The following is a 27,739-nucleotide window of genomic DNA, read 5'->3' on the forward strand; positions in this document are numbered from 1 at the left end:
TGGCAATGCAAGGGCATTGTAACATCGGTAAAACTATGCTTTACTCGAGATGCTATTTTCGTACCTTCGGCCTTAGAAGCTTCTCCCAAGTGTGATCAAGTACTCGAGTCATACCCAAAAAAGCAAGCTTGTGACTACGCATGTGATGGCTGTCTCCCCCAGACAATCTTCATCGCATACAAACATGTATATTTAGACGATTTCAACATTGATTTTCCAAGCACTTTTTTACTCAGACAATGCCTCAAGTTTCTAAGGAATACCTCAGTACAGCCACAACTACAGTCCTCTCTATTTATACTCCATACCTGAGCTTCCCCTATAGCTACGGATATGTTTCCCTCTTGCTCTCCTTCTAGACTATCAGAGAATTGAAGCAAGCCATTCGGCAGATCATTAGACAGCAACTCTATGTCAGTGCGAGCACAGCTTAAATCGATGCTCGCGCCACTCGTCGGAGTTGTCCCTTCACCATCATCAGCTGTTGCTGTTTTGAGCACAACTTGAAAGTATTCTCTTAGCTCTGGTAAATTGTCCTTGAGGGCGTGAAAGCCTATGCGCTGTAAAAAAAGAGAGTAGGTTGAGCTCTGATGCTAAAAGTGTAGGTATATTCTGGAGAGTGTACATATTCTGAAGGATATTAGTGGCTGCTGACGCCTCAAACACAAATTACTATTAATAACCATCATTTCCTATTACCAGCCTGATATTTACTAGTTGGTGGAGCAGCTGCCTTCGCCTCTACTCACTTCTCCTTTTAGAAAGTCTTAGGATTCCAGTAGACAACTTTCTTACTATACTCATAAAAGACAGCCGCGTACGATGGTGCCACAACCACAGAGTCACAACCAACAGAGCTACAACCACAGAGGCACAACCAACAGAGCCACAACCAACAGAGCCACATCCACAGAGCCACAACCAACAGAGCCACAACCACAGAGCCCCAACCAACCGAGCCACAACCACAGAGTCACAACCAACAGAACCGCAACTACAGAGCCATGACTACAGAGCCATGACTACAGAGCCAAGACTACAGAGCCAAGACTACAGAGCCAAGACTACAGAGCCATGACTACAGAGCCATGACTACAGAGCCATGACTACAGAGCCATGACTACAGAGCCATGACTACAGAGCCATGACTACAGAGCCATGACTACAGAGCCATGACTACAGAGCCATGACTACAGAGCCATGACTACAGAGCCATGACTACAGAGCCATGACTACAGAGCCATGACTACAGAGCCATGACTACAGAGCCATGACTACAGAGCCATGACTACAGAGCCATGACTACAGAGCCATGACTACAGAGCCATGACTACAGAGCCATGACTACAGAGCCATGACTACAGAGCCATGACTACAGAGCCATGACTACAGAGCCACAAATGTGACACCACTGCATCCACTGAGTTGAAAACCACGGATAACAGAAACTAGTGATTGTGGAATTACAAAGAAAGCAAATCTAACCAAGTTAGCTCTGGCTGTAAAATGAGAATTTGACTTAACCGTTAACTTAAATTATACGTTAATTAATAACAGCAAATAATTTCATGGTTCATTAAATGCTTGTGAGATTAAAGATCGGGTAATACTCCACAATAAAGGTGGTTGACTCTGAATGAAATCGGCCACATCAAACTAACTATCTTACCGCGTCTTCTCTACTGTCACCATAAACTACAAAGAGCTTAGTCTATGAATATTTACGATTGCACTGCGAGGCTTATCTATGTACCGTTGCATTTCCATCCTTTCAAGATTAGTCCTTTGCAGCGCTTGACTTATGACCTTTGCAGCGTTTGACTTATGAAAACGAAAACTTGATTATTAGAAGCAAACTTTTCCTTTCCTGTAAGTATATTCATCTGACTAGAGCCTGCAAAGGATCACCTACCTACTGAACTCAGTAGTCAGCTGTGAAACAGCAGACTGCATACTCTAAATTCTAACTTGATTATTATATAAGTTTTCAATAATACAATATTAATCTAACATACTTTTATTTAAAACCAAAATTGTCAAAATCACATATGATTGCTAAATCATAAAAGTAGATAACTTTAAGGAAGTCCGCTGGCTGGTGGATAGCGATGAGGAGGCTGACCGTTTATTAGCCTGAGGACCCATTCGATTGACAGTCAAGTAGATTTTATGAAACTTGAATAGGTAATATTTTCTGTCATGAAAACCTGACTGAAACTATATCAAGCCACTATATTTGGCACATCTGTTACATATGGAGAGCATTTTCATTTGGCTAACTGTCTGCGGTCAGACGTCATCAATGGCTTATTGGCTAGGAATTTTAAAGAATAAATGAAGTTTGCTAAATGAAACAATGGGCTGCCATAACTTAATATTACAAAACCCTAGGCAGTGTTTTGCCGGCTAAAACAGCCAGCCTTTCCTCACGCCCATCACTATCTCATAGAATCATATGGAGATGACAGGCTAACAGTATTTAAAACAAATGGCTTTGTCATTGGCAATGAGCCAGAGAGCTGACTTCAGCGCCCAATCAAACGCAGTCGTGCCGTGTGGGGTAAGAGTGCTATACGAGCGAGCAGCTCTTCCATTATTTTTGTGTAGCGAAGAGCATTGGCTCCGCAGGACTAGGAGCAAGCGGCTCACATGGGAACGGAGATGAGAAGGAGAGCCTTGACGAAAGGATGGTATAACTCTCAATCCCACCGCTCTAATGCAATTGCTCACCACTCTTACCGGCGCATTCCTTCCTTTACGATACTTATCCATCCAGTTTTAAAATTTGCTAAAAACACGCTTATAAAACACGTTATAATGAACTCATGACCACATATTGAATGCGTAATTTAGATAATGCGTAACGCATCTCCTGCGTCGCTCAATCCTGCTCCAGAACATCATAATTACTTTCTCTATTCATTAAGCTACTCAAAATTACGCTGACTAAGGAAATATGTTCACTGATTATGGAACGAGGGGGTCGGTAGGTCCCTATGACCACATGCAACGCCGTGCTTTTGAGTATGCCTCAATAAGATGGCCATCCACAGGTAAACTGTCAAGCTGACTGTGGCGGGGAGAGAGAAGACAACTGACGTCCATGACACGCATGACATGAGAGTAAACATGATTGTGGTGTTATACCAAGACCAGCAGGGATAACAGAGATGCAATAGTATAGGCCTCTGGGGCAACAAGCAGACGACTGTGTTGAATGAGTGATTAGTTCCTTTGTATGCCATAGGCTGTGATTGGTGCCCAGCGAGTGACCCGTGTGGGCAACAGGAAGGGCTATCAAGCATCATGCAGACACAACCATAACCTCCTGATCAATACCTCAAACGTATTTAAAGACCTCAGCAGTCAAATGAATCCAGCCAGAAATCAATTCTAATTTTTTTGCTATTCCTGGCATCGCAGTGTTGACCCAGCAGTCTGAGTGCAAAGCTGTTTTGTTTTATAACTAAGAAAAGCATGAGCTGGTCTATATACGGAACTGGGGGCACTTAAATACTCCAGTAGTAAAAGAGACTCCGTAGAGACCTTACGAGAGTTATTCAAATAGTCCAAAGTAGACAAGATGGCAGACAGCAAGCCAATTAGCGCAAGATCAATGACAACACGACAGCAAGCCAAGCTTGTGCATCCATAGAGAGAACTTAATACTACAATAATTCATGGAATTTAGAAATAAAACTATAAAAAGAATTTATAATCTCTTTTAATGCTTGACTAATGAGAGGAGGTAGTAAGCGTGCAGCAATGCCATCCTAGCCTAAGTTCCTTACAAGACCTCCTACTCACCCCAATCAGCTGGCCTGGTTGAAACCGTAGTTCACCAGTGGAGCTGTTAAAGTCTCCGTTGCTCCTCACAGATCCATTGTTTATCAGTTCAACAATCTGCCAAGTCAGTGTTACAAATCCGGCATTACCGCGGGCTCGCCTTACAACACACGATAAGGATGCCCCCTCACTGCTTTCAGCGAATGGTTGGCAGGGACCCTCAAAACCAAATAATCCGTTTGCATAGTCACTTTTTAGTACTACAACAAATATAATCATATACATGGTATAAGTGAGTAAAATCTGCAATGATACAGCATCTGCCAATGTTTAACATGACATACTGCAATGATACTGCACGCGCCAGTGTTTGACATGAGACACTGCAATGATACTGCACCTGCCAGGATTTGACATAACACACTGCGATGATACTGCACCTGCCAATGTTTAACATGACATACTGCAATGATACTGCACTCGCCTGTGTTTGACATGACACACTGCAATGATACTGCACCTCCTAGTGTTTGACATGACACACTGCAATGATACTGCACCAGCCAATGTTGAACACGACACACTGCCACGATACTGCACCTGCCAGCCCTTGACATGACACACTGCAATGATACTGCACTTGCCAGTGTTTGACATGACACACTGCAATGATACTGCACCAGCCAATGTTGAACACGACACACTGCCACGATACTGCACCTGCCAGCCCTTGACATGACACACTGCAATGATACTGCACTTGCCAGTGTTTGACATGACACACTGCAATGATACTGCACCAGCCAGTGTTCGACACGACACACTGCCACGATACTGCACCTGCCAGCCCTTGACATGACACACTGCAATGATACTGCACTTGCCAGTGTTTGACATGACACACTGCAATGATACTGTACCAGCCAGTGTTTGACCCGACACATTGCAACGATACTGCACCTGCCAGCCCTTGACATGACACACTGCAACGATACTGCACTTGCCAGTGTTTGACATGACACACTGCAATGATACTGCACCTGCTAGTGTTTGACATGACACACTGCAATGATACTGAACCTGCCAGTGTTTGACATGACACGCTGCAATGATAATGCACCTGCTAGTGTTTGACATGACACACTGCAATGATACTGAACCTGCCAGTGTTTGACATGACATCCTGCAATGATAATGCACCTGCTAGTGTTTGACACGACACGCTGCAATGATAATGCACCTGCTAGTGTTTGACATGACATACTGCAATGATACTGCACCTGCCAGCGCTTGACATGACATACTGCAATGATATTTCACCTGCCAGTCTTAGACACTTAATAGCATTTTAACAGCTGGGACCCTGCAATAAACTCACCGGTAAGTCTCGCCATCGCTCCTTCATCAGATATTCTCCCGCCTCCTCTACAGCCTATCAGTTTTACCGATAAGACCTCATTGCTTTCAGTCTCAACATCTTGTACAGATGCAACAGTAAAGCTAGTAATCTCTTCGCCGTCTGGTAAATGCGAGACTCCTGACACAGGTGCGACATCAGTTAAGGATGGGCGTAGTAGGATTTCAGAAATCTCACTAAAAATCAACCATATCTCCTCAAATCAGCGAATAGAACAATCCTATAGAGTTATACACGGGCATCAAATAGAGTTATACACGGGCATCAAATAGAGTTATACACAAGCATCAAATAGAGTTATACATGGGCATCAAATAGAGTTATACATGGGCATCAAATAGAGTTATACACAGGCATCAAATAGAGTTATACACGAGCATCAAATAGAGTTATACATGGGCATCAAATAGAGTTATACACGGGCATCAAATAGAGTTATACACAAGCATCAAATAGAGTTATACATGGGCATCAAATAGAGTTATACATGGGCATCAAATAGAGTTATACATGGGCATCAAATAGAGTTATACATGGGCATCAAATAGAGTTATACACGGGCATCAAATAGAGTTATACACGGGCATCAAATAGAGTTATACACAGGCATCAAATAGAGTTATACACGAGCATCAAATAGAGTTATACACGGGCATCAAATAGAGTTATACATGGGCATCAAATAGAGTTATACATGGGCATCAAATAGAGTTATACATGGGCATCAAATAGAGTTATACATGGGCATCAAATAGAGTTATACACGGGCATCAAATAGAGTTATACACGGGCATCAAATAGAGTTATACACAGGCATCAAATAGAGTTATACACGAGCATCAAATAGAGTTATACACGGGCATCAAATAGAGTTATACATGGGCATCAAATAGAGTTATACATGGGCATCAAATAGAGTTATACATGGGCATCAAATAGAGTTATACACGGGCATCAAATAGAGTTATACACGGGCATCAAATAGAGTTATACACGGGCATCAAATAGAGTTATACACAGGCATCAAATAGAGTTATACATGGGCATCAAATAGAGTTATACATGGGCATCAAATAGAGTTATACATGAGCATCAAATAGAGTTATACACGGGCATCAAATAGAGTTATACACGGGCATCAAATAGAGTTATACACAGGCATCAAATAGAGTTATACATGGGCATCAAATAGAGTTATACATGGGCATCAAATAGAGTTATACATGGGCATCAAATAGAGTTATACACAGGCATCAAATAGAGTTATACATGGGCATCAAATAGAGTTATACACAAGCATCAAATAGAGTTATACATGGGCATCAAATAGAGTTATACATGGGCATCAAATAGAGTTATACACGGGCATCAAATAGAGTTATACATGGGCATCAAATAGAGTTATACACAGGCATCAAATAGAGTTATACACGGGCATCAAATAGAGTTATACACAGGCATCAAATAGAGTTATACACGGGCATCAAATAGAGTTATACATGGGCATCAAATAGAGTTATACACGGGCATCAAATAGAGTTATACACGGGCATCAAATAGAGTTATACACGGGCATCAAATAGAGTTATACACAGGCATCAAATAGAGTTATACATGGGCATCAAATAGAGTTATACATGGGCATCAAATAGAGTTATACACGAGCATCAAATAGAGTTATACATGGGCATCAAATAGAGTTATACATGGGCATCAAATAGAGTTATACACAAGCATCAAATAGAGTTATACATGGGCATCAAATAGAGTTATACACAGGCATCAAATAGAGTTATACACGAGCATCAAATAGAGTTATACATGGGCATCAAATAGAGTTATACACAAGCATCAAATAGAGTTATACATGGGCATCAAATAGAGTTATACACGGGCATCAAATAGAGTTATACATGGGCATCAAATAGAGTTATACACGGGCATCAAATAGAGTTATACATGGGCATCAAATAGAGTTATACACAAGCATCAAATAGAGTTATACACGGGCATCAAATAGAGTTATACACGGGCATCAAATAGAGTTATACACAGGCATCAAATAGAGTTATACATGAGCATCATGTAGAGTTATACACAAGCATCAAATAGAGTTATACATAGGCATCAAATAGAGTTATACATGGGCATCAAATAGAGTTATACACGGGCATCACATAGAGTTATACACAGGCATCAAATAGAGTTATACACGGGCATCAAATAGAGTTATACATGGGCATCAAATAGAGTTATACATGAGCATCAAATAGAGTTATACACGAGCATCAAATAGAGTTATACATGGGCATCAAATAGAGTTATACACGGGCATCAAATAGAGTTATACACGGGCATCAAATAGAGTTATACACGGGCATCAAATAGAGTTATACACAGGCATCAAATAGAGTTATACACAGGCATCAAATAGAGTTATACACGGGCATCAAATAGAGTTATACATGGGCATCAAATAGAGTTATACATGGGCATCAAATAGAGTTATACACAAGCATCAAATAGAGTTATACACGGGCATCAAATAGAGTTATACACGAGCATCAAATAGAGTTATACATGGGCATCAAATAGAGTTATACACGGGCATCAAATAGAGTTATACATGGGCATCAAATAGAGTTATACATGAGCATCAAATAGAGTTATACACGGGCATCAAATAGAGTTATACATGGGCATCAAATAGAGTTATACATGGGCATCAAATAGAGTTATACACAAGCATCAAATAGAGTTATACATGGGCATCAAATAGAGTTATACATGGGCATCAAATAGAGTTATACATGGGCATCAAATAGAGTTATACACGGGCATCAAATAGAGTTATACATGGGCATCAAATAGAGTTATACACAAGCATCAAATAGAGTTATACACGAGCATCATGTAGAGTTATACACGGGCATCAAATAGAGTTATACATGAGCATCAAATAGAGTTATACACGGGCATCAAATAGAGTTATACACAGGCATCAAATAGAGTTATACATGAGCATCATGTAGAGTTATACACAAGCATCAAATAGAGTTATACATAGGCATCAAATAGAGTTATACATAGGCATCAAATAGAGTTATACATGGGCATCAAATAGAGTTATACACAGGCATCAAATAGAGTTATACACGGGCATCAAATAGAGTTATACATGGGCATCAAATAGAGTTATACATGAGCATCAAATAGAGTTATACACGAGCATCAAATAGAGTTATACATGGGCATCAAATAGAGTTATACACGGGCATCAAATAGAGTTATACACGGGCATCAAATAGAGTTATACACAGGCATCAAATAGAGTTATACATGGGCATCAAATAGAGTTATACATGGGCATCAAATAGAGTTATACATGAGCATCAAATAGAGTTATACACGGGCATCAAATAGAGTTATACACGGGCATCAAATAGAGTTATACACAGGCATCAAATAGAGTTATACACGGGCATCAAATAGAGTTATACATGGGCATCAAATAGAGTTATACATGGGCATCAAATAGAGTTATACACAAGCATCAAATAGAGTTATACACGGGCATCAAATAGAGTTATACACGGGCATCAAATAGAGTTATACACGGGCATCAAATAGAGTTATACATGGGCATCAAATAGAGTTATACACGAGCATCAAATAGAGTTATACACGGGCATCAAATAGAGTTATACACGGGCATCAAATAGAGTTATACATGGGCATCAAATAGAGTTATACATGAGCATCAAATAGAGTTATACACGGGCATCAAATAGAGTTATACATGAGCATCAAATAGAGTTATACACAGGCATCAAATAGAGTTATACACGGGCATCAAATAGAGTTATACACGAGCATCAAATAGAGTTATACACGGGCATCAAATAGAGTTATACACGGGCATCAAATAGAGTTATACACAGGCATCAAATAGAGTTATACATGGGCATCAAATAGAGTTATACATGGGCATCAAATAGAGTTATACATGGGCATCAAATAGAGTTATACACAGGCATCAAATAGAGTTATACACGAGCATCAAATAGAGTTATACATGGGCATCAAATAGAGTTATACACAAGCATCAAATAGAGTTATACACGAGCATCAAATAGAGTTATACACGAGCATCAAATAGAGTTATACACGAGCATCAAATAGAGTTATACATGGGCATCAAATAGAGTTATACACGGGCATCAAATAGAGTTATACACGGGCATCAAATAGAGTTATACACAAGCATCAAATAGAGTTATACACAAGCATCAAATAGAGTTATACACGGGCATCAAATAGAGTTATACACGGGCATCAAATAGAGTTATACACGGGCATCAAATAGAGTTATACATGGGCATCAAATAGAGTTATACACAAGCATCAAATAGAGTTATACACGAGCATCAAATAGAGTTATACACGGGCATCAAATAGAGTTATACACGAGCATCAAATAGAGTTATACACGGGCATCAAATAGAGTTATACACAGGCATCAAATAGAGTTATACATGGGCATCAAATAGAGTTATACATGAGCATCAAATAGAGTTATACACAAGCATCAAATAGAGTTATACACGGGCATCAAATAGAGTTATACACGGGCATCAAATAGAGTTATACACGGGCATCAAATAGAGTTATACACGGGCATCAAATAGAGTTATACACGGGCATCAAATAGAGTTATACACGGGCATCAAATAGAGTTATACATGGGCATCAAATAGAGTTATACACAAGCATCAAATAGAGTTATACATGGGCATCAAATAGAGTTATACATGGGCATCAAATAGAGTTATACATGGGCATCAAATAGAGTTATACACGGGCATCAAATAGAGTTATACACAGGCATCAAATAGAGTTATACATGGGCATCAAATAGAGTTATACATGAGCATCAAATAGAGTTATACACAAGCATCAAATAGAGTTATACATGGGCATCAAATAGAGTTATACATGAGCATCAAATAGAGTTATACACGGGCATCAAATAGAGTTATACACAGGCATCAAATAGAGTTATACACGGGCATCAAATAGAGTTATACACGGGCATCAAATAGAGTTATACACAGGCATCAAATAGAGTTATACATGGGCATCAAATAGAGTTATACATGAGCATCAAATAGAGTTATACACAGGCATCAAATAGAGTTATACATGGGCATCAAATAGAGTTATACACGGGCATCAAATAGAGTTATACATGAGCATCAAATAGAGTTATACACAGGCATCAAATAGAGTTATACATGGGCATCAAATAGAGTTATACACGGGCATCAAATAGAGTTATACATGAGCATCAAATAGAGTTATACACAGGCATCAAATAGAGTTATACACGGGCATCAAATAGAGTTATACATGGGCATCAAATAGAGTTATACACGGGCATCAAATAGAGTTATACACAGGCATCAAATAGAGTTATACATGGGCATCAAATAGAGTTATACACGAGCATCAAATAGAGTTATACACAAGCATCAAATAGAGTTATACACGGGCATCAAATAGAGTTATACACGGGCATCAAATAGAGTTATACACGGGCATCAAATAGAGTTATACATGAGCATCATGTAGAGTTATACACAGGCATCACATAGAGTTATACGTAGGCATTCAGGAGAGTTGTACATGATTCAAGTAACATTATGAGTGTATTTAACACGGTTACATCTGAACATCTGATAGCGCACATATGTGATTATTTCATTAAATTAAAATGCAGACGTTCAAATGTAGCTCCTTTTTAAAAATTTTATTTTTGTATAAACCAAATTACCAAATTACTTCATTATATGTATTACAAATACAATTATTATAGGTACTTGTGCATGTATATGCAAAAAGGTGTGTTTGTTTACTTGTCAGGTTGCTGTAGGTATATTGACAAACAGTAGCAGGTAGTTCTTGATATACGTATGTAAGTGCTGATATATGTAGGTACTCACACTGGAGAAAGGTTTCTATTAAACATTCGACACTGTTGCATCAGTCCTACATAATGACCGCCTGATGCCGTAGAGCCGAGATAGAGATCTCCTGGAATATCTATTCTCTGTGTCGGTATTCTGTTGGAGTAGAAAGTGCGTTTGAAACACTAAGTTGAGAAGACAACAATGATAGAGAGTTCAAAGGCTGATAAATCTGCGAAGAGAGAGGAAGTGTTTATGTAAAGAGATGCACAAGGTATTTGCTTAAAAGAAGAATAAAATTGAGATGAGAACAGCTCATAATTCTTCTATTCAAAAGCAAATGTTCAGGATTTGGTTTGCTTATGAATGCTACGATCATTGATAGAACTATGGAAGGGGTAAAGTATGTTGTGACGGATTCGACTCTTTCTGCTTTATTCTCCATCAGAATGTACTCAACAGACCTGCAGCTGCAAAAACACCGCTCTAGCTCCTCTCTACGCGCGATTACCTCTTAAAATATTGAGGAAATCCTGGGTGATTAGTTTTAGAGAAGCTCTTATAATGACTAGTTGTTTTTATAGACACGCTAGGGCTGCCGTTACAACAGCATTGCATCTAATCAGACGGTCTGACACGCGCGGCAATGGCCTACAAGGTTACAAACACAACTCACCCTACAGTATAGTTTACCAGTTATTGCACTCGTATATAATGCACTATTAACAATGACAATGGCTCATTCTGCACGAGTACAACCAACTCTGGCTGTAAATATAGTTCATTGTTATCTGCATGCAGTAGTTACATGTAGACATGAATAAGATCAATATATATTATTATTTAATTGACTTAACTAATGACTTTCCTCTTACAACAACCACTCAGATAGCCATTCAAGGTGGTCTCCACTTGAAGCAACTTTTTAATTTTATTTGACAGTTGAACTGTAGGACTATTATAAGACATGTCTGTCTGTGGCGAGGAGATCAAGTAAAACAGTTTAGCTTGACTGGCGGCAGCGCTCGTTGCGAACAGGGCTGCACTTTGCAGTTAGGATATAAAGAAATATCTGTTAGCCAATGGGAACATACAGCAGCGTACTAGTCATGAGCTCTTCCGAGTGTAAGAAAGAAAAGAGATGACGACTGCCTGTCTACTTGCTCAGGAATAAAATACAAAATACTCGCTCACATTCTTTGAATGGCAGCAGCTCCATTAAGTATGAAGTCAGCTCTATCATCAACGACATTAATAAGCAGGTGCTGCCATTGAGGCTCTTCATCTTCCATCCACTCTACTTCCACTTTTTCCAAAACCTACGAGTGTACAAAACGACGAGCTGTGACTCTCATCAAATAATAGGTAATCACTCCTCTTTGATCATAATTATAATAAAGGTAGAGTCATCCCACCCAAGAGGCAGCGAGTAAATTACACCAAAATAAAGCATCGATGACTAGAGCACTGTTGAAAGGAATGGAAATATTCAAGTGAAAATGCAGATGCAGACCACAACAGGCAGCACTGTAGCCTATTTCACTCATGAATATGTACTTCCCTTCCCATACAATGACTAGCAGGCAGGTATAGATAGGTAATTTAGCTCAAGTCAGATGTTTAAGTAGGAAAGGCATAAAGTTTCACAGCCTCTGATGAATTGAGCAGATATTGCTGTGGTTCAGAATGGCCAAAGAGCAATTAGAATGTTTATGCATAAATAATAATAAAGTATAAATAACTAAACATAAATTCAATATACTGTAACTTCATACCAAAAGAGGATTATAAATAACCTTTTGGCAACTTACAAAAACAATATGACCAGTTAACATAATTTATCATAATAAGTTAATGATCCAGAGATGCCATTAACTTGAATGTGTTGCAAATATGTAGGGCATCCTTGAACTTGAAGTGAGATTCTGAGATAAAAATAAACTGTTAACAACTTGTGAAATTAAAAATTATAAAATTCAAATTGCATTTACTATATTATTTTTAGAGAAGCAAAAAGAAGTTTGGATGTCATGTCTCTGTATAGATTCGATGTCTGTTTTCAACTTATGTCATTGCCAATATAAACAGTCTTAGTATAGTCTAGTTTCATCTACGATTTCATCTTGTCTTAGTATTCTGGATAAAAAACAGAACGTGTGATATATCAAAAGAATTATATCTAAGTCGTGTCTAAATAATTTAGAATAATGTCTTGCTGCCGTAACTTGCTGCTGAAACTAGAGCTTGTGTAAAGACTCCGTATAAAAACTCCTCATGACACTAAAATATATTATCAAACACTTGTTGTCTTTCGGAAAAGTAATGTAAAATTTATCTACAGCTTATAAATATTTTTGGGTACTGTTACTTAAAATTTGTGTTTTAACAGCAAAAATTCACTTGAGCAAAACAATACATTGTGAAGTCATAGATGCTGAATTTGTCAAGGCAGCAGAGCAAAGTATATCATTGACCCTTTGGCAGCAGTACAGGTTAAGCAAGAAACCCCAGAAGGTCTCAAATGAGCGCATGTACTCCGCTGCCTTCTTCGCCTAAACAGTACCTCTCGAATCTCCCAGTCTCACATCACAGATAATTCGCCTATTTAAATCCACTATATGACACTTGTCACTCTTGCCACTATACGATACTGGTCACTCTTACCACTAAGTGACACTTGTCACTCTTACCACTATATGACACTTGTCACTCTTGTCACTATATGACACAAATCAGTTTTAGCAACAAATGACACACGCCACTTCTAGAAAACTTGAGAAGAGTCACTCTCATGATAACATGACACATAGTACTTCTCCCCAGTACGTATGCCATGATAACATGGCACATAGCACTTCTCCCCAGTACGTATGCCATGATAACATGACACATAGCACTTCTCCCCAGTATGTATGCCATGATAACATGACACATAGCACTTCTCTTCAGTTCGTATGCCATGAAAAGAACATTCAGTCTGGCTGTGCACTATAAGCCTCTCTGAAAAGCAGGAGTTTTTTAACTTTTTATAAACTGTGAAAAATAAGACTTTGGTACAACCAAGTATTTTTACATCTTCGAGTTTAATTTTCATGAAAAAAAATAAACAGAATCAATAACTCCATGTTTATCTGCTTTAAGGGAAAGACTACAAGTTGTTCAAGCAGGTTGTTCGAGCAGGTGGTTCGAGCGAGTTAGCTCAGTTAATCTCACCATGGACTCTTCATCCAAAACAGAAAAGATGACACTTTTAGGAACTCCGCTAAGACCTGTTACGAGATCAATAGAGTAGTAAATGAGCCCTGGAGTCAGACTTGAGCTCTTTGTCAGTATTGGGGCAGTGGCGTTAGAGTGAGGAAAGAGCCAGATGCTGATGGCAAAGTCTCTCGTCACCCAGTCTGTTTGGTAAGTGAGGGACACAGTCACATGACTCTCTGAAACACATTGGTCAGTGAATAGTGACTCTACTTGCTAACATAGACTCGTAAAAGATAATATACTCATCATTATAACAAAAAGTGATACTTTCAAAATTGCAGGAAGTTTGGTGAATATGGGAGAGCAAGCGTAATAAGGTCAGATGGTCAGAACTAGCAGACTAATATTATGACATAGGTACTTAATGGCCAGCTATATAAGCACTGCGTACCTTCAGTTCCTGTGAAGTTGTAGATGAACGAGCCAGTAGAATCAGTGTATTGCATGAGGAAGTCAGCATTTGATGAGAAAAGCAAGTCATTAAGCTCAGGCATGATGCCGGCAACCTGAGCAGAATAGATCTCCCACAACACCTAAAAATCGAATGAAATTACAGAAACTCCTGTCCAAAATTCAAAACCCACTAAAATTTATGATCAAAATTTTTTTTACATCTTATTGGCACCACCATAGAAATGCATAGAGCAGAGTGATAAGAGATGATAATTCCCCTGCAATTGGAGCGACTTGTAAAAAAAACAATAGTACTGGACCAACAAGCGCAAATCAATAGAATAATTGGAGTTGTTTTATCTTATTCTCTGAACAGGAAGATGACTACTTGTTGACTCAAATGTATTCTGATGGCACAGATGAACAGTAAGTTACCTGAAGATCGTTAAAGAGACCCTGAGCTCTGATGACGATGAACTTTGCTTCAGATGAATTTGCTCTGCCGGGTAAGAAGTCTTCGGCAACTGCTAGTTCAGTAGAGACAGAATCGAAGAGAATGACACCATTAGGATCATCGTTTGTTGGCACAGTAATGCTGATGACCGCGAGGCTTGTAGATATAAGTGGCTGATCCAGTCCTGCAGGGTGCAAAAAATTATGCTAATATCATTCTAAATATACACATCAACTACTGACAAGCTTCAGCCAGCATGAGCAGGAAGGGGCCTATGGCTGTAAGATCCTATGTACTGGACGAACACTAGTGATACTTACCTGTCACATTTAATCCAAACACTAATAATACCTACCTGTCACATTAAATATCTCAGCAGTGTAGGTCTCCTCATACTCGGGGACGCCATCAGCTATGACTAGGATTTCCAAGGTTTGTTCAGACTGACCATCAGCAAATACCAGATATCCACTGACTGGATCGAACTCGCTAGCGATATTGACCTGTGAGTCATTAGCTAGCAGCCTCCATTCCAGCACAACGCTACCAAAGCTTCCTCCACTCCGTAACACCCTGCATATTATGTTACTCTGTACTTCCACATAAACTAATACAAAATACAATATATCATATGCTACATCATATGCTACATCATATGTTGCATCATATGCTACATCATATGCTACATCATGCATGTATAACATGCATGTGATACTAAATAGTGCTGTGTTTAGTTTACTCTAGCATGTCATACAAGTGACACCATATCATGCCCTGTAAATAAAATAATGCTGTGCATGGTTTATTATAATGTTACCTGTAAGATATGTTACATGTAGGACATGCTGTAGTGTTACATGTAGGACATGCTGTAGTGTTATATACATGACATGCTGTAGTGTTATATGCAGGACAAGCTGTAGTGTTACATGTATGACATGCTGTAGTGTTACATGTTTGACATGCTGTAGTGTTATATACATGACACGCTGTAGTGTTATATACATGACACGCTGCAATGTTATATGCAGGACATGCTGTAGTGTTATATGCAGGACATGCTGTAGTGTTATATAGTGTACATGACACGCTGTAGTGTTATATGCATCATATGTTGTAGTGTTATATACATGACATGCTGTAGTATTATATACAGGATATGCCGCAGTCTGATAGTGTGTTACTGTTGCACACATATGTTAAGCACGCTGAAGATCAACAGGAAATGCTGTGAAGAGCATTCTAGTAATTCTATATGACACGGCAGAAGGGAAGAGCTAGCAGAAGGGAAGAGCTAGCAGAAGGAAAGAGCTAGCAGAAGGGAAGAGCTAGCAGAAGGAAAGAGCTAGCAGACAAAGTACTGCATATGCTGGACCGTAAGCCATGGAAAGTAAGAGCAAGAGTAAGTAGTCTCATGAATGAACAATGAAGGTAGATTTATAAGTATCAAAAATTAGAGTCAGCCAACAACTACATCTGCATAGCCAGCTTGAGTACCTGCAGTTCGTCAACTGGTGTTCATCCTATAACAGAGATATATGTTGAACAACTTGTTACACAGGCCAATGGCTAAACACGACGTGTCTTATTCAACAGGTATAACTGAAAGGTCTTCTTTTAAATCTTTTCATGGTATAGAAAAAAGCGTTACAACAAAGTAAACATCCTGAAACCTTACCCTAAAACTATAGGCTGTCCCTCTTGCATCTCAATGCTATATGGGCCAACAAACTGGAATATTCCATTAGCATTGTCATTGGCTTCGATCATGACAATTGCACGAGAGCTATTGTAAAGTACCGCATCACCTGTCAATAGAGCCAGTTAGTAACGGCTAGTGAAGGGGTCATTATTGACACATAAACAACTGACAAATTCTTGTACTCAAAAAGGAAATAAAGCCATTTGGTCATTGTAATAATACGTGCACTGTAAGATGAAACGCAGACTGAAGAGTCAATGTTGACATTCCCACGGTTACAAGTCGCTTGTCGCCAGTTCATTTTCTTATTATGCCCTTCTAATGCAAAATAAAAACACCTGAGTCACATTTTATTCAACAATTACTCACCCCTCGCATCAAATAGCTCTACATAGAAATCTTCCAACGCTTCAGGAATTGCATCATCTATTGTCACAACTGTTATCCTAGCTTCTGACTGGCCGATATCAAAGTGAAGTAGACCAATGGCCTGTCAAAATAATAACAAGCGCATGTACATTCACTCTGTCCATGGCACCTTGTTTGGCAAAAAATTTAAAAACAAGCAAAAATCTGCCTAGAAACAAACCACCCACCTCTTCACAGTCATCAGTTCAAATCACCCACCTGTTCACAGTCATCAGTTCAAATCAACCACCTGTTCACAGTCTTCAGTTCAAATCACCCACCTGTTCAGAGTCATCAGTTCAAATCACCCACCTGTTCACAGTCATCAGTTCAAATCACCCACCTGTTTACAGTCATCAGTTCAAATCACCCACCTGTTTACAGTCATCAGTTCAAATCAACCACCTGTTCACAGTGATCAGTTCAAATCAACCACCTGTTCACAGTCATCAGTTCAAATCACCCACCTGTTTACAGTCATCAGTTCAAATCACCCACCTGTTCACAGTCATCAGTTCAAATCACCCACCTCTTCACAGTCATCAGTTCAAATCACCCACCTGTTCGCAGTCATCAGTTCAAATCAACCACCTGTTCACAGTCTTCAGTTCAAATCACCCACCTGTTCAGAGTCATCAGTTCAAATCACCCACCTGTTCACAGTCATCAGTTCAAATCACCCACCTGTTTACAGTCATCAGTTCAAATCACTCACCTGTTCACAGTGATCAGTTCAAATCACCCACCTGTTCATAGTCATCCAGCTGTGCTGAGCCATTGACAGTTTTGTAGCTAATGGAAGCAACGCTACTCAACTCTGTCCTTGTAACGACTAACTCAACTGTTGCACCCTCATCCACAGTAATCACAGCTGGATCTGCAACCAGTAGGCAGTTGGTATCTATTGTTCATACATAGCTTACAAGTATACTACAGAACTGTAAATGTGGGGAGGCTTGTCAACTACCCTACATTTTCCAGCCTAATTTTATACAATGTTATAGAGAAAGATCTATAAAACAGTAGGTTAAAGACAATTAAAAACCTGGGTAAGCTAATGTGATCCTCAGTGTTAATACTTTGAAAAGCAGATGAAACAAGATGACATAAATGCAATCTCATTAGAAACTACAAGACATTCTAACGGTTCAGCAGACCAACTTGTGTTTGTACACATAGACATTGTACTTGTATACATAGACATTGCGCTTGAACACATATGCACTGTACCTGTACACACGTACATCATGCTTTTACACGCACACAGTGTGCTTGTGCACATCGATATACACTAATGAATGTACACAAACAAGATGACCAATGAATGAGCGATATCAAGCTAGACTAAAATATCTCACATTTAAAAAATACGGCAGCATCATTTCTAGATATAGTGATCCTTGTAGAGTTAGGTGAAGTGATCTCAGCAGTCAAGGATGCAGACAATAAAAATATAGAGAATTCTTCTTGAGTCTCGGGTATCTGCAAAATGAACAAGCACAGAGACTTTGGTGACTCAAAGACTCCAAACAGTATAATCCCAATATGATTATCAGGGTAAAGTTTGGATGTGAAACTCTTCTCAGCTATTTTGAAAATGAATAGCTTTCATGTTTGATCATTATAAAAATAAACGCACACCATCAGCCTCTAATCAAATCTAATCAGCAGAAAAACTATAGAAAACCTTAGTTAAACAATATGAAGTTAGTATGACTCAAGTACAAACATACATCATCAGCTATGGAACAACTTAGTTAAACAATATGAAGTTAGTATGACTCAAGTACACACATACATCATCAGCTATGGAACAACTTAGTTAAACAATATGAAGTTAGTATGATTCAAGTACACACATACATCATCAGCTATGGAACAACTTAGTCAAACAATATGAAGTTAGTATGACTCAAGTACACACATACATCATCAGCTATGGAACAACTTAGTTAAACAATATGAAGTTAGTATGACTCAAGTACACACATGCATCATCAGCTATGGAATAACTTAGTTAAACAATATGAAGTTAGTATGATTCAAGTACACACATACATCATCAGCTATGGAATAACTTAGTTAAACAATATGAAGTTAGTATGACTCAAGTACACACATACATCATCAGCTATGGAATAACTTAGTTAAACAATATGAAGTTAGTATGACTCAAGTACACACATACATCATCAGCTATGGAACAACTTAGTTAAACAATATGAAGTTAGTATGACTCAAGTACAAACATACATCATCAGCTATGGAACAACTTAGTTAAACAATATGAAGTTAGTATGACTCAAGTACAAACATACATCATCAGCTATGGAATAACTTAGTTAAACAATATGAAGTTAGTATGACTCAAGTACACACATACATCATCAGCTATGGAACAACTTAGTTAAACAATATGAAGTTAGTATGACTCAAGTACACACATACATCATCAGCTATGGAACAACTTAGTTAAACAATATGAAGTTAGTATGATTCAAGTACACACATACATCATCAGCTATGGAACAACTTAGTTAAACAATATGAAGTTAGTATGACTCAAGTACACACACACATCATCAGCTATGGAACAACTTAGTTAAACAATATGAAGTTAGTATGACTCAAGTACACACATACATCATCAGCTATGGAATAACTTAGTTAAACAATATGAAGTTAGTATGATTCAAGTACACACATACATCATCAGCTATGGAACAACTTAGTTAAACAATATGAAGTTAGTATGATTCAAGTACACACATACATCATCAGCTATGGAACAACTTAGTTAAACAATATGAAGTTAGTATGACTCAAGTACACACATACATCATCAGCTATGGAACAACTTAGTTAAACAATATGAAGTTAGTATGACTCTAGTACACACATACATCATCAGCTATGGAATAACTTAGTTAAACAATATGAAGTTAGTATGATTCAAGTACACACATACATCATCAGCTATAGAAGAAAGCTCTATGAAGGCTTGTATTTGCCCAGGTAAAAATGTGAGCTCGCCGAAAGCAGGTGTTAGATCAGCTGATGCTTCAATAGCTGCACTCCATTCAATCGTAACTGTATCGAATGTTCCCTTGTCTCTCACCACTTCTACCTGGACTGTAGATGTGTTGCCTTGTTTGCTTTCAACTACAAAGCATGTAGTTTGGGAGTAAATCTAAACACCTAAGCAAGAGTACCTAAACAAGATCCCAGTTAAATCTCTAATAGATAGTAGAAACCACTTATACATTTGTTAACAGTACTACTCACAGAGGGCGTAAACTGGTTCGGGTAGAAAATAAAACTGGCCATGTGGAGAGTCATTGGCCAGAATGAGAATATCAACATAAGTGTGTGATCCGAGGACAGACGCAGGCTTGCCATGGCTCTTTAATGAAAGTCGGAATGTTTCATTCAACTGCAATATGAGTGTGAAAGTTTGAGGTCATGCAAAAGTACAATAGCTGTCCAGCAGTTATGATTGTCACAGAAAACCTAGCAAAGGTGTATAAAAAGGTTATCACTTATTCTTACATTGTACACAGAATATTATACAGCAAATAATCTTATAGTTTGTAGAAAAAACCAGAGAACAGACAGTCTTATAGTATGTAAAGACTACTAGAGAATAGATAGTCTTATAGTATGTAGAGAAAACCAGAGAACAGACAGTCTTATAGTATGTACATGTAAAGACTACTAGAGAATAGATAGTTTTATAGTATGTAGAGAATACTGGAGAACAGACAGTCTTATAGTATGTAAAGAATATTACAGAATAGATAGTCTTATAGTATGTAGAGAATACTAGAGTACAGATAGCCTTATATTATGTAGAGAATGTTAGAGAACAGATATTCTTATAGTATGTAGAGAATATAAGAGTACAGACAGTCTTATATTATGTAGAGAATACTAGAGAACAGACAGTCCTATAGTATGTAGAAAATATTAGAGAATAGATAGTCTTATAGTATGTAGAGAATATTAGAGAATAGATAGTCTTATAGTATGTAAAGAATATTAGAGAACAGATAGTCTTATAGTATGTAGAGAATACTAGAGAACAGACAGTCTTATATTATGTAGAGAATACTGGATAACAGACAGTCTTATAGTATGTAGAGAATACTAGAGAACAGACAGTCTTATAGTATGTAGAAAATATTAGAGAATAGATAGTCTTATAGTATGTAGAGAATACTACAGAACAGATAGTCTTATAGTATGTAGAGAATACTAGAGAACAGATAGTCTTATAGTATGTAGAGAATACTAGAGAACAGATAGTCTTATAGTAAGTAGAGAATACTAGAGAACAGAGAGTCTTATATTATGTAGAGAATATTAGAGAACAGACAGTCTTATATTATGTAGAGAATATAAGAGTACAGACAGTCTTATAGTATGTAGAGAATATTAGAGAATGGATAGTCTTATAGTATGTAGAGAATATTAGAGAATAGATAGTCTTATAGTATGTAGAGAATACTAGAGAACAGAGAGTCTTATAGTATGTAGAGAATACTGGAGTACAGACAGTCTTATAGTATGTAGAGAATATTAGAGAACAGATAGTTTTATAGTATGTAGAGAATACTAGAGAACAGACAGTCTTATATTATGTAGAGAATACTGGAGAACAGACAGTCTTATAGTATGTAGAGAATACTAGAGAACAGACAGTCTTATAGTATGTAGAAAATATTAGAGAATAGATAGTCTTATAGTATGTAAAGAATACTAGAGAACAGACAGTCTTATAGTATGTAGAGAATACTGGAGAACAGACAGTCTTATAGTATGTAGAGAATACTAGAGAACAGACAGTCTTATAGTATGTAGAAAATATTAGAGAATAGATAGTCTTATAGTATGTAAAGAATAATATAGAACAGTTTGACACATAGTATGTACGGAATAGGAAAAAGCCGGCTGGCCATCCTATAATGATAACTAGATGTTCTGGTGAATTATTTACTGATATAAAAACTAACTACAAGTAGATAATTAATGCATCTAGTAGCACCTTGCCTTACCTCTGGAATATCATCATCTACAACGACTAACTGGATGACCTTCTCCGTTTTGTTCGCTTCAAATATGACAAGACCGGTTGCGCCAAAAAATTCATTATCACCACCAGGAGCAATATTATAGACTATGGTCCTAGACACCAGAGCTCCTCCAGTCCGCACTATGGATAATGAGAAACTTTCTCCCTCTCGCTAAACAAAGTGAATATTAGAGTTGAAGTACCGAATGGTTGCATAATATTTACTAGAGATATAGTCTCAATTTGCTACTTCTATGTACTACTATTTTATGTTTAGACTCTAGTCACTCTACATAGAGCAATAAAGATCAATGCTATCACTGTGACTTTGTTTGTGCAATGTTAAATATACTTAGCGAACACTAGATATAGGCATAGAATGGAAACTGGTATCTAATTAATGTCCATTAGGGTATTAATGTATTTCATTATTGCTGATATGCCAAAGAAATATTTAGTGACACATTGGGTTTCATGTTTTACTTTTATTCAACAATGATTTGAAAAGGCATAACATCTAGTTGAGTGCTAGTCGAGTGCTAGTCGAGTGCTAGTCGAGCCCTAATCGAGCGCTAGTTGAGTGCTAGTCAAGCGCTAGTCGAGTGCTAGGGAGTGCTAGTCGAGTGCTAGTCGAGCGCTAGTCGAGGGCTAGTCGAGTGCTAGTGGAGTGCTAGTCGAGTGCTAGTTGAGCGCTAGTCAAGTGCTAGTCGAGCGCTAATGGAGTGCTAGTCGAATGCTAGTTGAGTGCTAGTGGAGTGCTAGTGGAGTACTAGTTGAGCGCTAGTCGAGGGCTAGTCGAGCCCTAATCGAGCGCTAGTTGAGTGCTAGTCGAGCGCTAGTCTAGGGCTAGTGGAATTCCATTAAAGCACATAAATTACATACTTTTTTTATTATATATTTCAATACATCAGAGTCTTGGCTTTCGAATGAGCCTATATTCAATACACAAAGAATAATAAAACTATGAAAAACGGGGTGTCAAAAGTACGTCCTGCAAAAAAAAAACGCTTGGTTCAGGTACTCAAAATGTGGCATCATAATTCTCATTTAGCCTTAGGTCGTCAATCCCTTTCGCTGCCATTGAGGCTGCGTTTTTCTGTGACAATCGGTGCTGTTAAACCCGGAGAGCGCTAATAATAAACTAAGATTCTAGATAATCAACAATGCCCGCAATCGTGCTAACGCCCGACCAATACAAACACATGTTCTGGGTTAATTAACTATGTTTCAATAAATGTACTGTCATTGATAAAGGTAATGAAATCACATCGATTAAATTATGACCTGCGGTTGCGTGGCCCTAGGACTAAATGTCAATCGCACTTTCGCGAGATCACGCAATGCTTGAAATTAATTAGTTTCAGTCGTCACCCTTAACATCGCATTAAAAATATAGAGCTAGTGCATAATATCATCGGGAAAATATAGTATGGTTCTTGGAGTCTGAGGTACTTATCATAGAAATAATATGTACATGGAGAACTAATGACACTGATTCCTTTGTCATCTTCATTCGTTTTCCGGAGTTGTCCTACCTTCGCCTGCCACTAGCGTCATTATCGTCACTTTCATAGTTGATAAATAAGCGGTGAGAGCACATAACAACGAATATGAGAATTGTGACGTCACAATTTTCGAGACTATGCCAGTAAACTTTTTCGCGGTAGAGCTCTGGGGAAATCCTATAAACACCAACCAATGTCTGTCTTACCATGGCAAACAATAGCTCATTCGAAAGCCAAGACTCTGATGTATTGAAACATACAATAAAAAAATTATGTAATTTATGTGCTAAAATAAACCTATCACCACCATTTATCAAGTAAGTCACGCCTTGAGTCATTTAAGCTAGACACCAAGACTCATCTCAGCTAAAGAACTAGGCACTATGACTCATCTCGACTAACAAACCAGACACCATGATATATCCTAGCTAAAAAAACAGACGCAATGACATACCTTTGAAAGGAGACTAGTAACATTTCCCGCAAACGAGAACACTCCTCCTGGATTGTCATTTTCTTTGATAATGAGTGTCACCTGCGGAGGAGTACAACATGTCGTAGGTGTTTTACATGAGATTGCTGCTATATATTCATACAATCTATCTGTTGCATATGCACATTAGCAGGCTGCAGCAAGTTTATATGACATATCTAAAATATAAATACATAACTTCACTACTTAATGTACGCCAAGACTTACACCCGCAGGTGTATATGGTATTACCACTACATACATGACACCACTGCTATATACATACATACATACATACATACATACATGACATCACTACTATATATAAACATGGCATCACTATTACGTACATACATGACATCACTACTATATACACACACATGACATCACTACTATATATGCATGACATCAATACTATATACACACATGACATCACTACTATATATAAACATGACATCACTATTACGTACATACATGACATCATTACTATATATACACACATGACATCACTACTATATATGCATGACATCAATACTATATACACACACATGACATCACTACTATATATAAACATGACATCACTACTATATATGCATGACATCAATACTATATACACACATGACATCACTACTATGTATATATGATATCACTACTATGTATACACATAACAACACTACTATGTACACACATGACACCACTACTATGTATATGCGACATGACTACTATGTATATACGACATCACTACTATATACACACATGACAACACTACTATATACATTTTCATACATGACACTATTACTATATGCACACATGACATCACTACTATATATGCATGACATCACTACTATATACATGTACATACATGACACTATTACTATATGCACACATGACATCACTACTATATATATACGTACAGTGTAAAAGACCTTAACACTAAATATGTAAACACTTTTCTGACTGCTCTGCTGCCTGTAACCTCTAAGTGCTGCCAAGTTAGACTAACACCGATGTAACTAGAACAAGACTGCAAAAATGCAAGTCAGAAATGACAATTAATTGTCTAGCTGAAGAAATAGGAAAGACTCTTACTTGTGTAAAATTCTGCCTAAGCCTGTGAAGACCCGTTGGCAGCACATCCTCTAGATCCAAAATCATCATCTCGTCCATTTCACTCAGGTCATCAGCCATAACCTCCACCTCAATGATGGCAACAGAACTTCCTGCCAGAAACACTATCTGACCTGAGAGGTTGCCGATATCAGATGAGTCGACCGGTGATATGGGTCCAGGCAGAATTCTCCAGTGGACAGTAGCGGTACCGCTTGTTCCCTCTCGAGATACTAACATGGAGGCCTGCGAGCATACAATCTCTATAACTAACCATCCTTACCAGATATACAGGCTTAGCAAATGAACGAGCTAAGCAGAAATTTGGTGATATGCTACTCATAGAAATGAGCATATGATATGCTACTTATAGACATGAACATATGATATGCTACTCCTAGACATGAGCATATGATATGCTACTCATAGACATGAGCATATGATATGCTACTCATAGACATGAGCATATGATATGCTACTCATAGACATGAGCATATGATATGCTACTCATAGACATGAGCATATGATATGCTACTCATAGACATGAGCATATGATATGTTACTCATAGACATGAGCATATGATATGCTACTCAGAGACATGAGCATATGCTATGCTACTCATAGACATGACCATATGATATGCCACTCATAGACATGAGCATATGATATGCTACTCATAGACATGAGCATATGATATGCTACTCATAGACATGATCATATGATATGTTACTCACAGACATGACCATAAAATATGTTGAGTAAGAAGAAGGATCAAATACCTTATTTGTACCAATGTTTGGCTCGGTTACATATACATCTGACGTGTCTGCAAACCCAATCTCACCATTGGCATTGCCTGTGCCTACCACTACTTTGTCAGAACTAAGTTCTCCTATGTAAGGGCTGTTATATGACGGTGGTTCTGTCTCTGCAAAGAGTGTTTGCGGCTTTAGATTTAGCAAATCAAACACGGCAGTTCTCAGAATGAATGCTGTCATGCGATGTACTGATGATAAAGAACTCTAGTTATGCTATATATGTGATATATACATGTACATGTATTAATAGACATGATCACATACATGTACATGTATAACACATACATGTACATGTATGTGTTATACATGATGCTCTTACCCGTCACAAGTCTGACCTCTTCTATCTGAATTTCAAATATTCCACCAACGTTGAGGAATGTAGAGTTGCTTATGAATACGGACACGCTGGCAAGACTCGCACCATCAAATATAACCACCTGTTGCTCTTGGTCTGTCATGAGGCTGGCGGGAAACACGATGCCAGAAAAGGAATAGCTGCATTGAAATGCCACAACTACATCACCAATAGTGCCTCCTTTTCGTTCTATTGTCCAGGAGACATATCTTGGCAAACTCAGCTAGTAACAAAAAGAAACTGTAAAAATTGCGGATAACCAGCTCACCCAACATACTGCTCTAGTAACTCAGTAGAACTCCAGACACCACACGTGGGCAGATTTAAAAAGCAGAACATTACATTCAAGAGACCATCAGTAGATTATCAGGAAACTATCAGGAGCTTATCAGGAAACTATCAGGAGACTATTAGGAGACTATCAAGAGAATACTAGAGAATATATAGTATTATAGTATGTAGAGGATACTAGAAAACAGACAGTTTTATAGGTGTAAATAATACTACAGAACAGATAGTCTTATAGTATGTAGAGAATACTAGAGAATATATAGTCTTACAGTATGTAGAGAATACTGGAGTACAGATAGTCTTATAGTATGTAGAGAATACTGGAGTACAAACAGTCTTATAGTATGTAGAGAATACTACAGAACAGATAGTCTTATAGTATGTAGAGAATATAAGAGTACAGACAGTCTTATAGTATGTAGAGAATACTAGAGAACAGATAGTCTTATAGTATGTAGAGAATACTAGAGAACAGATAGTCTTATAGTATGTAGAGAATACTAGAGAACAGATAGTCTTATAGTATGTAGAGATTACTAGAGAACAGATAGTCTTATAGTATGTAGAGAATACTAGAGAACAGATAGTTTTATAGTATGTAGAGAATACTAGAGAACAGATAGTCTCATAGGATGTAGAGAATACTGGAGTACAGACAGTCTTATAGTATGTAGAGAATACTGGAGTACAGACAGTCTTATAGTATGTAAAGAATATTAGAGAATAGACAGTCTT

At 38.0% G+C, this 27,739-nt stretch overlaps 1 protein-coding gene across 1 annotated transcript in view; it reads right to left on the reverse strand.

Annotated features, from left to right (window-relative positions):
* The window catches only part of LOC137390986 (adhesion G-protein coupled receptor V1-like), a 124,379-nt gene that overhangs the window by 85,175 nt on the left and 11,465 nt on the right, over positions 1–27,739 (reverse strand). The window contains exons 9-28 of the mRNA XM_068077300.1: positions 26,678–26,936; positions 26,320–26,468; positions 25,522–25,785; positions 24,415–24,495; positions 22,439–22,627; positions 20,670–20,817; positions 20,353–20,546; positions 18,743–18,866; positions 18,131–18,261; positions 17,346–17,466; positions 16,953–17,082; positions 15,630–15,847; positions 15,256–15,458; positions 14,819–14,960; positions 14,383–14,603; positions 12,364–12,488; positions 11,206–11,325; positions 5,165–5,379; positions 3,808–4,046; positions 309–560 (exon numbers count right to left, since the gene is read on the reverse strand). Coding sequence (XP_067933401.1) covers positions 309–560; positions 3,808–4,046; positions 5,165–5,379; positions 11,206–11,325; positions 12,364–12,488; positions 14,383–14,603; positions 14,819–14,960; positions 15,256–15,458; positions 15,630–15,847; positions 16,953–17,082; positions 17,346–17,466; positions 18,131–18,261; positions 18,743–18,866; positions 20,353–20,546; positions 20,670–20,817; positions 22,439–22,627; positions 24,415–24,495; positions 25,522–25,785; positions 26,320–26,468; positions 26,678–26,936 — 3,525 coding nt within the window. The remainder of the gene's footprint in view (positions 1–308; positions 561–3,807; positions 4,047–5,164; positions 5,380–11,205; positions 11,326–12,363; positions 12,489–14,382; positions 14,604–14,818; positions 14,961–15,255; positions 15,459–15,629; positions 15,848–16,952; positions 17,083–17,345; positions 17,467–18,130; positions 18,262–18,742; positions 18,867–20,352; positions 20,547–20,669; positions 20,818–22,438; positions 22,628–24,414; positions 24,496–25,521; positions 25,786–26,319; positions 26,469–26,677; positions 26,937–27,739) is intronic.

The sequence above is a fragment of the Watersipora subatra genome, chromosome 3 (genome assembly GCF_963576615.1).
Source record: "Watersipora subatra chromosome 3, tzWatSuba1.1, whole genome shotgun sequence".
NCBI classification, from domain to species: domain Eukaryota; kingdom Metazoa; phylum Bryozoa; class Gymnolaemata; order Cheilostomatida; family Watersiporidae; genus Watersipora; species Watersipora subatra.